This window comes from Mytilus edulis, chromosome 7 (assembly GCF_963676685.1).
Source record: "Mytilus edulis chromosome 7, xbMytEdul2.2, whole genome shotgun sequence".
Lineage (NCBI taxonomy): Eukaryota > Metazoa > Mollusca > Bivalvia > Mytilida > Mytilidae > Mytilus > Mytilus edulis.
The window spans coordinates 10,733,223-10,748,251 of record NC_092350.1 but is presented as its reverse complement, the minus strand read 5'-3'; the positions used below and the strand labels follow the sequence as shown (position 1 = coordinate 10,748,251).

General features: G+C 31.9%; 1 protein-coding gene across 1 annotated transcript in view; it reads right to left on the bottom strand.

The window, feature by feature from the left end:
* Nucleotides 1-3,207: 3,207 nt before the first annotated feature.
* Nucleotides 3,208-15,029, bottom strand: part of LOC139529919 (26S proteasome non-ATPase regulatory subunit 2-like) — a 31,175-nt gene continuing 19,353 nt past the window's right edge. The window contains exons 16-22 of the mRNA XM_071325889.1: nucleotides 11,228-11,330; nucleotides 10,640-10,722; nucleotides 10,165-10,333; nucleotides 5,618-5,839; nucleotides 5,115-5,233; nucleotides 4,291-4,405; nucleotides 3,208-3,380 (exon numbers count right to left, since the gene is read on the bottom strand). Coding sequence (XP_071181990.1) covers nucleotides 3,313-3,380; nucleotides 4,291-4,405; nucleotides 5,115-5,233; nucleotides 5,618-5,839; nucleotides 10,165-10,333; nucleotides 10,640-10,722; nucleotides 11,228-11,330 — 879 coding nt within the window. The 3' untranslated portion in view covers nucleotides 3,208-3,312. The remainder of the gene's footprint in view (nucleotides 3,381-4,290; nucleotides 4,406-5,114; nucleotides 5,234-5,617; nucleotides 5,840-10,164; nucleotides 10,334-10,639; nucleotides 10,723-11,227; nucleotides 11,331-15,029) is intronic.

Here is a 15,029-nt window from a genome sequence, read left to right as displayed (position 1 = left end):
CATCGGGAATATCTACTTATAGTTTGTTACATACTTTAAATCACAAGTTAGAATCAAGAGAGAACATGAAGAAGTACTCTTTATTCTTATGAATAAATAGGAAATATCAGTAAAAATGTGGGCTCACACGACAAGTAATGGTTAATGTTTACTCTTTTCCACCCCTTTCGTGGGAAAAATTTGGTTGATTATATAGGGAATCATTGAAGCATGACTGGAGCCTCCCCCCCTTAGGAAAAGTTCTAGATCCGCCACTGGTTCAGGACAATGGCTACCAAATGGATCTCATAATGACATTTATGTAGCTTATTTCAAAAAATGAGGGAACAAATTGGATATACTTAGAAATGACACTGCTATCTTCAAAAACTGTATTTCTACTCTTTGTTCTTGTTTTATAATAGGTACATTTTTGCCATAATCCTCATACCTAAAGACAAATCTTTTCTATAATTTCTCATGTGTTTATTATTTCGTCATATAATTCTTTCAGTACTAAATTCATTCAATGTTTTTAGTAATTATGACATATCTTAGTAAAAAAAATGAAAAAAGATAAATGTGGAATGTGTCCATTGGAAACAGATGATGCCCACGCTTGTCATTCATATAAAGGGAGATTAGTGAAAAACGATAATAGTGATGCTACCCAAATTTGAACTTGATCAGTGTTTTGTGTTAATAATAATTGTGCACAAGTTTCATCACATTTGGTTGAGGCAACTTTAGTTAGAGAGAGGAAACCAATTTTGGGACGTCCAGACGAATCCGGGTCCGTTTGCGCCCACTCATGTTCGCCCCTTTCACTTTCGCACCCTACATGTTCGTGCCCAATTTTAATTGGTTTTGAGTTTAATAACTTTGTAATCATGTTTTGGCAAGTAGTATTCTTATAAGTATAATTGTTTTCGTTGTCTCAAAATAAAGTGAGACAGCATTTTTTTTTGGTGTTGAATAAATCTTAATCATGTTTTGGATAGTGTATTGTTAAAAAAAAAATATTCCTTTCTAAATAAAGTGGGATTCTGTCAACGTTTTATTTTGTGTTGAATAACTCTTAATCATTTTTTGGTTAGTGTATTAATTGCTATAACTTTGTTTCATTGACTTGTTTCAAAATGAAGTGAGATTCTGACTACGTCTGTTTTTTTGTGTGTTGAATAAATTTTATCATGTTTTGGTTATAATAGTGTATTGCTATATTTTATTGTTTCATTGTTTCAGATCAAAGGGACCAAGCTGTTAAAAACAATTATCTTTTGTGTTTTTCATTTAAAATGATCTAAAATATTCAATCTTTACTCATACCAAGCTATAAATACATTCAGTATTTACATGAAAGCAATTAAAAACAAAAATCGTGATTTTCCATTTATTCAACTGGTATTTGAATTAAAATTGGGCGCGAACGGACCTTGGGTGCGAACGTGCGAGGTGCGAATGTATATTGGGCGCGAACGGACCTGATAACCTGTCCAGACAAGGGTAAAACTTAATGCCCTCTCCCTTATGGCGGGGGCATAAAAAGGAGATACCTATTTTCATATTACTGACATTTCTGATGATATAGCCATGTATATAGAATGCATTAACCAGTAAACTTTCCCTCAAAATTGTACCAATTAAAATCTTAAATTTAATTATCTATGTTGCTCTTGTTTGACCAAGTACCAGAATGTCCAACCACAGAGATAACCGGTCAAAAAAATATAAATTCTGGAGTCAGGAAGTCAGTAATATGAAAATGGTCTTTTGTATCTGGCCTTAACCAATCCAGCTACCATTGCTCTACCAGAGAATTTATCTCAGCCCATAAAGTTCATCCATTATTCAACTTACTTGGCAAATTGGGGGACTGAACAAATATATTCAGACTTCTCTTTCCTTCACTCTTTTTCATAAAGATAAATGGAGTATATATGTACATATGCATCTTCTATTTTATCAGCAGTAATTGTGTCTTCAAAATTATTGTATTTTTCGAAAAGCCAGGCATTGTTTATTCAATATACAGGTACAAATCTAGTTTCAATCCTTCTCTGAAGCACAGTTAAAAGTCCAACATTCAATTCACACTTGTATGTATAACTGCTGTTCAACAGGTCAATCATCAACTTTCTACTCCATTCAATTCACACTTGTATGTATAACTGCTGTTCAACAGGTCAATCATCAACTTTCTACTCCATAGAATTCACATGGATTTGTTTCATGTTTCCAAAAACGATTTCTATGCCAAAAACTGCTCTGGTCTTTTGGTACTTTCATAAGTTGTCTTTTGCATTGGGTGAAGCTAATGACATTTTCAGAATTATTTCCAATTGGAATTCTATGTAGCTGTATTCCTAAAGCAATATTCATTTGTGTAATTGTGTGATGTAATGATCTTTATATGCATAGTTTTTCATTTAAATTTCATTGCTAAATAGTTCATCTGTCTGGGAATAAGTATAATTATAAGCCACTTTTTCTTCATTCGTTCTTTGTGAAAATAAACTCTTTTTTTTGTCAAAGTTTCACTGAAATTTTTATATGTTGATGTCTATACCATTTTGTCCTTAAAGTTATTAATTTTCAAGTTTTCTAGACTATTTTATCACCATCCATTTGGTAAATGATGACTTGTAGATCCTAAATATAACAAAATGCTCACAGAAATAGTGGTATAGTTTTCATTTAATATGTTAACAGCTAGCAAACATGATATAGCCAATCGCAAATATCTCAAACTGGCTCATTTCTTTTATTTTGGCGCTGTCATCAATCCTCAATTTCTTTTTTTTTTTTCTGAAGGACTCCTAATCTAAGATTCTTCTTTCAAGTTTACCTGTATTGACAGAATTGCAGTCTTTTGTCTGGATTCATATACCTATGTAGGTTTAAATTTTGTTCTGCCTTATGTTACATTATGGGTCACACAGGGTGCACCAAATAATCCCTATCCTACACTGTATTTACTATACTGTAAATTCAGAAATTATTGCATGTATTTATTATTGCGATTTTGTCATTTTAGACTTGAATGCGATTTTAATTTTTATGATTTTGAGAAAAAATCCTGTTTAGTTCATATGAAATATTCCAAAATGCGAGTTTAAATTATTGTGTTTACAACTCTGTTGCATTTTTAGCAATAAACACCCCTCCCTATTTTGCTTCCAGTACGTCTCCCTAGTTGGATATGAATGAGTAGTTAAACAAATGACAACCATTTTAATAATTTATTCAACGCAAGCACTATGACTCTCTCTCTCTCTCCCTCTCGGTCATTATCACACATACAGTACTGATCACTAACGACATATAAAGTTCTCAAGCTTCGTAATCTGGATTCTTCTTCAGTATAACAAAACCTTCCATTATAGGACTTATTGGTAGATCTGTAGTCAGAGTTAAGGAGGCTGTAATTATTCAAATATTATAAGAAATTATAATTAATGTGAAATAAATAGTGTGATATGCATCTGTTTATTTGTCAGTAATAAATATGCCAGTTACTAGACAACTTCCAAAGTTTGTGCACTTTCCTTGTAAATTTCAAATGTCACTATACTTATGTAATTACATCAGAGTAAATCATATTGTTCAATGACATTTTTTAACTGATCAATCATAAAAAACAAAGAGATTGGTGTATGAAAAATCTTAGCCTTCAGTATGATGAATGTATTGAAATGGTATTATGTGATATATTTTGGTGTGTAACCTTTTCATGGACCATATTGCTTTATCTGGAGATAAAGATTCAGACTGTCCTATTCATTAGAATCACCAGAAATAAGTATAGAATAAATCTTGGCAGATCAAAGAAAGATATTTTCCTGTTACGAACTAATTGTATTTGAGTATCATTTTTAATGTTGAGAAGTCTGCTTCTTTTAATACACATACCTGCCAACTGTCACTATTTGCGGAGGCTATGGAGGCTCCCAAATTGAAATTACTAAAGAGCAATCATGTCCACAATTTAAAAAAAACAATTAATTTTACAAAGAATTGAGGCTTATAAAAGTATGAAGAAGCCAAAAACAACATTACATTGTATTTGAAGGCCCCTTGAGGGTTTTTTAGGAGTATGGCAGCCATCTTGCATGCAAAACCCCCATGCCCATGGGCATTTTGAAAACTTGGCAGGTATGAATACATAAATATCCTAATAGTATGATTCTGAAAGAATTCTAAAATGTGAAACAAGTCTAAATATTCAATTTATGAGATCGATCAATAACTCAATTTCAGCAGAGTTATCACAAATAAATCACTAAATATGATATTGAGTAAAAAGGATACATTCTTCTGTAGCTAATTCTGCCCTTTCCCCATAAGCCAGCAGTACCGGTGTTGTATGAGTCTGGAATCCTGTTATAGACTTAGGTTTACCGGCTTGACCTACTACATCCACAGCCTATAAATATAACATTGTCATTTGTTTAACAACTTTGTCAATGTTAAAATAAAAACATTTCAGTCATTGTTCAGGTGTAAACAAATGAATTCAATAGATACTTGGTCAATTCTGGCATTCTTTTGAGAAATGTTTTATTTTTCAACTGTCAATTGAGGTTTTCGCACACTAGTAGCACCTTCTCAGTGACAATTGTTACATTTTTTACATATTATATAACCAAGTTATTTTTTTAAATGTTTTTTTAAGTCGGACATGTGTGTTTCAAAAGAACCTTAAAATTCATTTATTTAAATAGGAAAAATGTCTGACAAACAGATTTTATCTTTTTTTCTTACACAAAATGCTTGAGCTGGCAGATTAGCACAAACCATGTGACGTGATACTAGTTAACCCCATCACATATCAAAGAACCATGTCAGTTGTTGTCTTTAGTTGTATCTAAATGATTTTTGTATTTAAGTGAACATGGAATTGATGGTAGACCTTTTAAATCCTGTTAAATCTATTCATAAGTAATTCAGTCTTAGCAGAACTTAGAGCTTGCCATATTGTACAGTATAGATTGTGTGTTGTTGAAAACTGAGCTGACCTCCAGATTTGTGGGTTTTTTTTTTGTCATTTTGTTACTGTCTCATTTATGTATCCCTGATGTCTCATTTTATTTTTTACAAAATATGTATCATTTCAAAACTTTTAAATGTCTTGCCTGTCCAACTCTGACATGTACAGGTGTTGGTCTTAATTCCTCATCAAAAGTGGTCAACATTCTGGGCTGCATGGCTGACACAAGGTGGTACAAAATGTAGTGAGATTTTCCTAAGATCACTGTAAAAAATAAAGAAATATTTAAGTTTTGATAAAATATTCAGACATATTGGTCTTTTAATTTTCAATAGAATACATTTACATTTAAACTGGTTTGTATTGTATTGTTTTACTTTAATCGTTGATCTTTTGGTGATTGAAAATTGTTAGAAGCTATACACAAATTTTACTAGCTGTATAATGCATTGCCTTTCACTTAACTTAAAATAACTATTAAATTACAGGATTTCCAAATAATGGCTTCTAATAGTTGTGAAAATTTCAACCAACCCCTCTTATTCAATAAATTATTTCATATCCTGATAATACTTTAGAATTCTTTTAGCATTTTTAATCACTGAGTATGCAGTTTGTAAAATAAATTTATCTTTAATATAAACTTACGATTTTTAACATCAAGACATGATACACAGACAGCCAGGAGTCCAGCAACAGCTACAGGTGACATGAGTGCCTTGTCACTATGGTATGGACTTAGTGTCAGGGTACCTTTACCCAGATGTGTTAGTCCCTGGGCCAGTCTTACCATGAACAGATTGTTGGCATCCTTGCCATGGTACACGGCTAATTGTCTCAGCATGGCAGCCAGACGTGCATTGTTTGTTCCTATTAATAAACACCATATTTGTAAGACAGGAAAGCGTGATGCTTATATTAAAAAGAGACAACGATCCTGGATATACATAAATTATTTTTTGTTAGATCACTTCATAAATATAATAGTTAACCAGGTGCTCCGCAGGGCGCAGCATATACGACCGCAGAGGTCGAACCCTGAACAGTTGGGGCAAGTATGGACAAAACATTCAAGCGTGATACAGCTCTGAATTTGGATTGTGATCAAATTTTTGACATTACATGGGTTTTTTTTTTACACAAAACAAATGTCAAGATTTTACAAATCAATTAAAGATTTCTTCTTCAAACTTTTTAAATCTAAAATTAAATAGTTGACACAGCATAGGTTTCTGACACAGAATGAATGTGGTCTAATGAACTTAAAAGTTTTTTTTTGCCTTTGAGCAATTCACTATGCTGTTGAATATTAATCCTCTCAAAAAAATGTTTGAAGAAATTTTCTTTTTATTTATGAAATCTGAAATGAGAAAAATTTAACCCCCCCCCCCTTTTTTTTTCACATCCCCGTTTCCCTTTTTCCAAAACTGAAATTTCTAATGGAGTTTGTAACAATATCTACTCTTTTAAATACATCATAAAATATTAAAATGTAAAATAAAGTGCTTGTTATCACTGAATGGTAAAGATTGGTTGGTAGTAAAAGTGAATATCCATTGTTTATTGTATAAAACAATAAAAAAAAACTTCATCAGCAACATTTTATATTGGCAAATTTCCAATGAAGTTATTTACATAAAGTTATTGGCAAATAAAAATAGAAAATGACATCATAGTCATGTCTGGCAAATGTCCAACATACATTATCTAAAAACATTTTAGATAAGATAAGAAAAAAAGCTTCATCAGCAACATTTTATATTGGCAAATTTCCAATGAAGTTATTTACATAAAGTTATTGGCAAATAAAAATAGAAAATGACATCATAGTCATGTCTGGCAAATTTCCAACATATATTATCAACTACTATTCTATACAAAGAAAGATAACTCCAATTGAAAATTAATTGCTATTGCACAATATTGTGCAATTAGATATTTCTTGCTATTGTGCAATACTGTGCAATTGAAAATTTCTTGCTATTGCACAATACTTGATATGGAATCCTGATTTGGACCAACTTGAAAACTGGGCCCATAATCAAAAATCAAAGTACATATTTAGATAAAGCATATCAAATAAGCCCAAGAATTTAATTTTTGTTAAAATCAAACTTAGTTTAATTTTGGACCCTTTGGACCTTAATGTAGACCAATTTGAAAACTGGACCAAAAATTAAGAATCTACATACACAGTTAGATTCGGCATATCAAAGAACCCCAATTATTCAATTTTTGATGAAATCACACAAAGTTTAATTTTGGACCCCCATTTGGACCAACTTGAAAACTAGGCCAATAATTAAATATCTAAGTACATTTTTAAATTCAGCATATCAAAGAACCCCAAGGATGGAATTTTTGTTAAAATCAAACTAAGTTTAATTTTGGACCCTTTGGACCTTAATGTAGACCAATTTGAAAACGGGAATCTACATACATAGTTAGATTCGGCATATCAAAGAACCCCAATTATTCAATTTTTGATGAAATCACACAAAGTTCAATTTTGGACCCTTTGGGCTCCTTATTCCTAAACTGTTAGGACCAAAACTCCCAAAATCAAACCCAACTTTCCTTTTATGGTCATAAACCTTGTGTTTAAATTTCATAGATTTCTATTTATTTATACTAAAGTTATGGTGCAAAAACCAAAAATAATGCTTATTTGGGCCCCTTTTTGGCCCCTAATTCATAAACTGTTGTGACCTCAACTCCAAAAATCAATCCCAACCTTCCTTTTGTGGTCATAAACCTTGTGTTAAAATTTCATTGATTTCTATTTACTTATACTAAAGTTATTGTGCGAAAACCAAGAATAATGCTTATTTAAGCCCTTTTTTGGCCCTTGATTCCTAAACTGTTGGAACCAAAACTCCCAAAATCAATCCCAACCTTCCTTTTGTGGTCATAAACCTTGTGTCAAAATTTCATAGATTTCTATTCACTTAAACTAAAGTTATAGTGCGAAAACCAAGAAAATGCTTATTTGGGCCCTTTTTGGCCCCTAATTCCTAAAATATTGGGACCAAAACTCCCAAAATCAATCCCAACCTTCCTTTTGTGGTCATAAACCTTGTGTTAAAATTTCATTGATTTCTATTCACTTTTACTAAAGTTAGAGTGCGAAAACTAAAAGTATTCGGACGATGACGACGACGACGACGCCGACGACGACGCCGACGCCAACGTGATAGCAATATACGACGAAAAATTTTTCAAATTTTGCGGTCGTATAAAAATTGCACCCAATTTTTTTAATCACATCCCCCTTTCCCTTATTCCAAAACTAATCTCAATTAAAATTTCTAATGGAGTTTGCAACAATAACTACTCATTTAAATACATCATAAAATATTAAGATGTAAAAAAACTGCTTGTTATCACTGAATGGTAAAGATTATTTTAACTTATCAGTTGGTAGTAAAAAGTGAATATACATTGTATATTGTATATAACAAAGATTTAAGTTGATTCTGGACAAAGAAAGATAACTCCAATTAAAAAAAAATCTTGCTATTGCACAATATTTTGCAATTAGATATTTCTTGCTTACTATTCTGGACAAAGAAAGATAACTCTAATTAAAAAAAAATTTGATATTTCACAATATTGTGCAATTAGATATTTCTTGCCATTGCGCAATACTGTGCAATTGAAAAGACTTGCTATTGCACAATACTTAATATAATAATTTTAGATCCTGATTTGGACCAACTTGAAAACTGGGCCCATAATAAAAAATCTAAGTACATTTTTGGATTCAGCATATCAAAGAACTTCAAGATTTCAATTTTTGTTAAAATCAGACTAAGTTTAATTTTGGACCCTTTGGACTTTAGTGTAGACCAATTTGAAAACAGGACCAAAAATGAAGAATCTACATACACAGTTAGATTTGGTATATCAAAGAACCCCATTTATTCAATTTTTGATGAAATCAAACAAAGTTTAATTTTGGACCCCGATTTGGACCAACTTGAAAACTGGGCCAATAATCAAGAATCTAAGTACATTTTTAGATTCAGCATATCAAAGAACCTAACTGATTCATTTTTTGTCAAAATCAAACTAAGTTTAATTTTGGACCCTTTGGACCTTAATGTAGACCAATTTGAAAACGGGACCAAAAGTTAAGAATCTACATACACAGTCATGACAGTTAGATTCAGCATATCAAAGAACCCCAATTATTCAATTTTGATGAAATCAAACAAAAGTTTAATTTTGGACCCTTTGGGCCCCTTATTATGTTGGGACCAAAACTCCCAAAATCAAACCCAACCTTTCTTTTATGGTCATAAACCTTGTGTTTAAATTTCATAGATTTCTATTTACTTATACTAACGTTATGGTGCGAAAACCAAGAAAAATGCTTATTTGGGTCCCTTTTTGGCCCCTAATTCCTAAACTGTTGGGACCTAAACTCCCAAAATCAATACCAACCTTCCTTTTGTAGTCATTAACATTGTGTTTAAATTTCATTGATTTCTATTTACTTAAACTAATGTTATTGTGCGAAAACCAAGAATAATGCTTATTTGGGCCCTTTTTTGGCCCCTAATTCCTAAACTGTTGAGACCAAAACTCCCAAAATCAATCCCAACCATTCTTTTGTGGTCATAAACCTTGTGTCAAAATTTCATAGATTTCTATTAACTTAAACTAAAGTTATAGTGCGAAAACCAAGAAAATGCTTATTTGGGCCCTTTTTGGCCCCTAATTCCTAAAATGTTGGGACCAAAACTCCCAAAATCAATTCCAACCTTCCTTTTGTGGTCATAAACCTTGTGTTAAAATTTCATAGATTTCCATTCACTTTTACTAAAGTTAGAGTGCGAAAACTAAAAGTATTCGGACGCCGGACGACGACGACGACGACGCCGACGCCAACGTGATAGCAATATACGACGAAAATTTTTTCAAAATTTGCGGTCATATAAAAATAAAACATCCTTCAGGTTATCTGAATTTCAAACAGTATAAAATACCAGCTTTCTCACCAGTTGTTAAAAGATGTGTCACAAGTACAATGAACTTACACTACTATAAATGTAAATCTGGATGCGATATATTTTCAAAGTTTTAAAGCCTATTCAATTTCACATAAATAAATATAAGATATTTTAAAACATCCGTCAACACTATTAAATGGAATCATTCAAATTAAGAAATTCATGATAAATTTTACTGACCTGCACCAACCAGTCCCATTGCAAGGATAGCATTGTGAGCTACCTCTGGATCATTGTCATGAGAAAATTTACTGAGTGTGTCAAGGATCTGTAGTTTAGGGTTTGACACTGATATCAGACCCAACGCTACTGGTACGGCTCTCTTGATTGCTACCTCTCCATACCTTAACTACAAATATAAATAATTCAATTACTGCTTGAACATCAATTATATATCGTCAGTGTGTCCATTCTTAAAAAGGATCGCCCCTGACATTTAAATATCAATTACATAGATATAATAATTTGTCATGTTGTCATATTATATTTCCCATTTGCTTTACACTGAATTCATCTTCCCAAATAATGGGTTACTAACTTTCACATTAAATTTACAAAACTATGGAAATTTATGAAAACAGTACTTACCAAATGTCCAAAAGCTCTAAAGGCCATCTCCCCACCAATATCTTCTCCCATAGAAAACAGTACTTACCAAATGTCCAAAAGCTCTGAAGGCCATCTCCCCACCAATATCTTCTCCCATAGCTATCAAAGCTATACCTAGTACTGCTATACCTAATATAAGACAAATACAATGAGTCTTTTATCAAAGCTATACCTAGTACTGCTATACCTAATATAAGACAAATACGATGAGTCTTTATGTGTATATTCCAAGAAATGTTTCTGTACTATGGTAGGAATATGGTGTTTTTACATGAAAATCAGCAGTCTTCAGGTGACTGTTCAGTTGTTTAATTAAAATACACAATATTGTCTCAATATACATTATATAAATTTATTTTCAGTTTTTTTTTAAGAAAATATTTTAGTGAGATAGCATCAACTGTTTGTCATAATTATACAACTGCATTCCACATTTTGTTAAGAAAATATTTTTATTTAGATTCACTTAAATATAGATGAATATTCAAACAGGATATTCATATAAATAACCATCATCTATACAGTAACTGCCTACCAGGAAGTAAAATAATGTACAAAGTCTAATATTCCCACATAAAAAAACTGAGAGTCTGAGATGTACTCCTATCTAGATGAGATAATATTAGAACCTTACTTTGTTGTGCTGACAGATCAGAGGTTGCTGTTTCTTTTGATTTGTCTTTTTCCTTTTCTTTGTCATCTTTCTTTTTCTTATCATCTTTCTTATCATTATTATCCTACAAACATTAAATTCATTTACTTTATGAAAATAAATCAACAAATAATTATTCAATATTCAATGGTTTATATTCAAAGTATAAATAGAAAACAAATGTTCATGTCATTATGATGGTAAAACTAATCCCATAGAATCAGTTCACTCTAAAAGAAACCTTGCTCATTACTTGTACTGTTCCTTGGTTTAGTGAGAACATTTTATGGCAATACTTCTAAAATAAATGCTATTTTCTGTATCTGTATCTGTATCTGTATTTCACACTTCTGTATTGGATAGGTATGTCAAAGATTCCTTTCAGATATAATATTTCAAGAGCCTGATGTCCCATTCACCATACTAACTTTTTAAATTTTCTTCACATAGAAGTCTTTAGATGCTTGTTATCTAAGCTTAAAAGAAATTTGCTTTAAATAAACTATTATCTTTTAACAATAGATATATCTTAACTGGATATGAAAGTTGTAACCACCAGTCAGAGCTCTGACATAAACAAGTCAGAATAAAATGACTTCTTCAAGTCAGAAAATGTTTTGACATTCTGACCTGTACGGGTCAATTTTTGTTTTGCGTAGTTTTCCATCGAGTCCGTCAAACCAGAAGATATTTTGAATTTGCCGCCGATCTAAGACACATACGATCACGTGGTTTTTGGCGAGAGATCACATGTTTGAGAGTCGTTGTTTTGGGAGTTTCTCGAACGAGAAGTTATTGAAAATATAGTGATTATTTACGTTTTTTTATTGAAAATCTAGGTCAATGTGGTCATTTTCAGAAGGTAATACATATTACCTCCGTATTTTCATGGCCATTTTAATATTTTTTGCGTGTGAAGAAGGTCTTTGCAAGTGATTTTGTTGCTGTTTCATGAAGGCGCGTGACCTGTAAATACGGACGCGTGGCCTTTGAGATGACCTGGTGTCTGACAATTATGACTTGTTCAGGTCAGAAAATGTTGTTATGATAATGAACTGTTATTTTCGGGAGACAACTCGTGTTGTCTTAAACAGTATTAACATTAATAACCAGTCAGTGCAATTTTAAAAGTAAAATTATTGCTTCGAGCTGAACATCATCACGTGATTTTTCTATTTTTAAACTCAATCATGAATTGACTTATTAACCTTTCCGAGTTTGCGGCTTATAAATATATTTGTTTTTTCGTTTCTCCCAATGAGAAAAACGATCTGTTGAATATTGATATTAATGAAAATGAAATGAAATCGGAATAATTTTAATAAAGGAAAAGGGAAGGGAGGGTTTAACTAAAAGAACCGAAATATTTTTTTATTTTTATTTTAAAAATGATTTTAACTTGAGAACATTATAATAGGAGGGAGCTACAAAAGAAGAAGTATAACGAGATTCACAAAACGGGTTTTTCAATTATGAACATGGAATATGATATTAAAAACAAATCAAATGAAATGTAGGGTAAGGCCCCAGTGATCACCCTACCCCTGTCATTTGACAATGTTGAACAGTCGAGATCCCTGCCCCCTTAACTCAATTTTTTCTCTCTGTAAAGTATAATGAAATATACCAAGCTAGTCTCTATGGGTCGCCCCACCCCTTGTCATTTGAGAATGATCTTATAGCTTGAAAATTGTCGAGATCCCCACCTGTAAACGGCCATATATATTCCTTTTTATAATGTCAAATTGATTTGAATGAAATATACCGGGCTAGTCTCTGGGTTTACCCCCTCCCCTGCCATTTGCGAATGTTCTTATATTTTGTAAACGGTCGAGATCCCCACCCCTAAACTATATATATTCTTGTATGGGAAAATAAAACAAACCCAATGTAATATAGGGGAAGTCCCTTTGGTGGGGGGGGGGGGGGGGGAGGGGGGGGGAAGGGGTTGTTCACCCCTACAGTGTGAAAACATGTAAATGGTCAAGATCCCCACCCCTGAACCATATAAATTAGTGTAAGGGACAACAAGACAAATCAAATGAAATAAAGATAAAGTCCCTTGGGGTCACCCCACCCCCTCATGTTTGAAAACATGTAAACGGTTGAGATCCCCACCCCTTAAGCCTATATATTATTATATGGGACAATACAACAAATCAAATGAAATAAAGGGAAAGTCCATGGGGGTCATCCCCATCCCCCTTTTTGAAATGGTCTGGATCACCACCCCTAAACCATATAATATTCCTGTTCGTCATTTCAAGAAGATTTGAATGACATACATGTACAGGGTCAATCCCTAATTATATGGCATATATGTTTTCCTATGAAGTTACACATCTATAATTCTTACCCCAGATGCTTAGCCACATAAAGCATTAACCTTTTATTTGAAATATAGATAGTCTTTGTTTCTACAGAAGTGAGAAGAACATTGGAAGTCAGTATGTTCTGACTTATAAAAGTCTGAATGTTCTGACTTATGAAAGTCTGAATGTTCTGACTTATGAAAGTCAGAATGTTCTGACTTATGAAAGTCTGAATGTTCTGACTTATGAAAGTCTGAATGTTCTGACTTTAATTTAATAAGGCCAGAAAGACTCAGAATGATCTGAAGATAATGACTTGTTTTTAATGTTTCGAGTATTTAAGAATATGAATGCTCTTGTCATGCTAGTACCATAAGAAACCCTGACAAGATTTTGTTCCCAAAAAAATATATATTAAGAATAACAAGTGTACCATTGAACATAAATTACAAAGTTATAAATGTTGCTAAAAAATCTATTTAAAAAACACCCAATAGATAGTTGTAGTGAAAATATTATGTATTTATATGTACCACTTCTTGAAGGACAACAAAGTCACCAAACTTAGTCTGATTTTCATAGTATTTTCTCCTCAACATTTTTTTAACAGAACATGATTTGACCTGTTTAAGTCAGTTTACAGAAAAAAAATCCGATCAAACTAGGTTTCTTCATCTTAGCCCCCCCCCCCCTTTTTTCTCTCGTTATCTGAATCTGCTACTGTTGGGATAATTAATTTTTTTTAAGAAACAATTCAGTCAAATGGTTTTTAGAATAATGATTTTTTACAACCAAAAGTTCTATATGTTAACTTTACAGAAAAAAAAGTCATGAAAATACAGAAATAAAATAAATTTTTAAGATATAAATTTGATGAAATTTGTTAAAAAAAATACATTTGAATATAAAATATACCAAATACATTTTTTTTTATAGTCCTCAATATTGTGACTTGAGGGGACCATATTTCATCAGTCTTTTATCTGGTTCGTCATACATTTTAAAATCAATATGAAAATCCTAGACTTAAAAGTCGACATAAGTTCAGTTTTGACTGACTCTCTGAAGTCAGAACATGATTTGACCTGTTAAAGTCAGTTTACAGAGAAAATTAAATCCAATCGAAACTAGGTCTTCTTCTTCTAAGCCCCCCCCCCCTTTTTCCCTTTTATCTGAATCTGCTACTGTTGAGTTAATTAATTGATAAGTTTATTAGAAACAATTAAGTCAAATGGTATAAAATAATATATTTTACAACCAAAAGTTCCATGTGTTAACTTAACAGAAAAGAAAGGTCATGAAAATACAGAAATATAATAAAATTTAAAGATGATTTGATGAAATTTGTAAACATAATATATTTGAATATAAAATATAATAGTTCTCATTATTGTGACTTTATTATTGGGTGTCTTTTATCTGATTTTCCCATACGTTCTTAAATGCATATATTTATGACAATGCCAGACTTA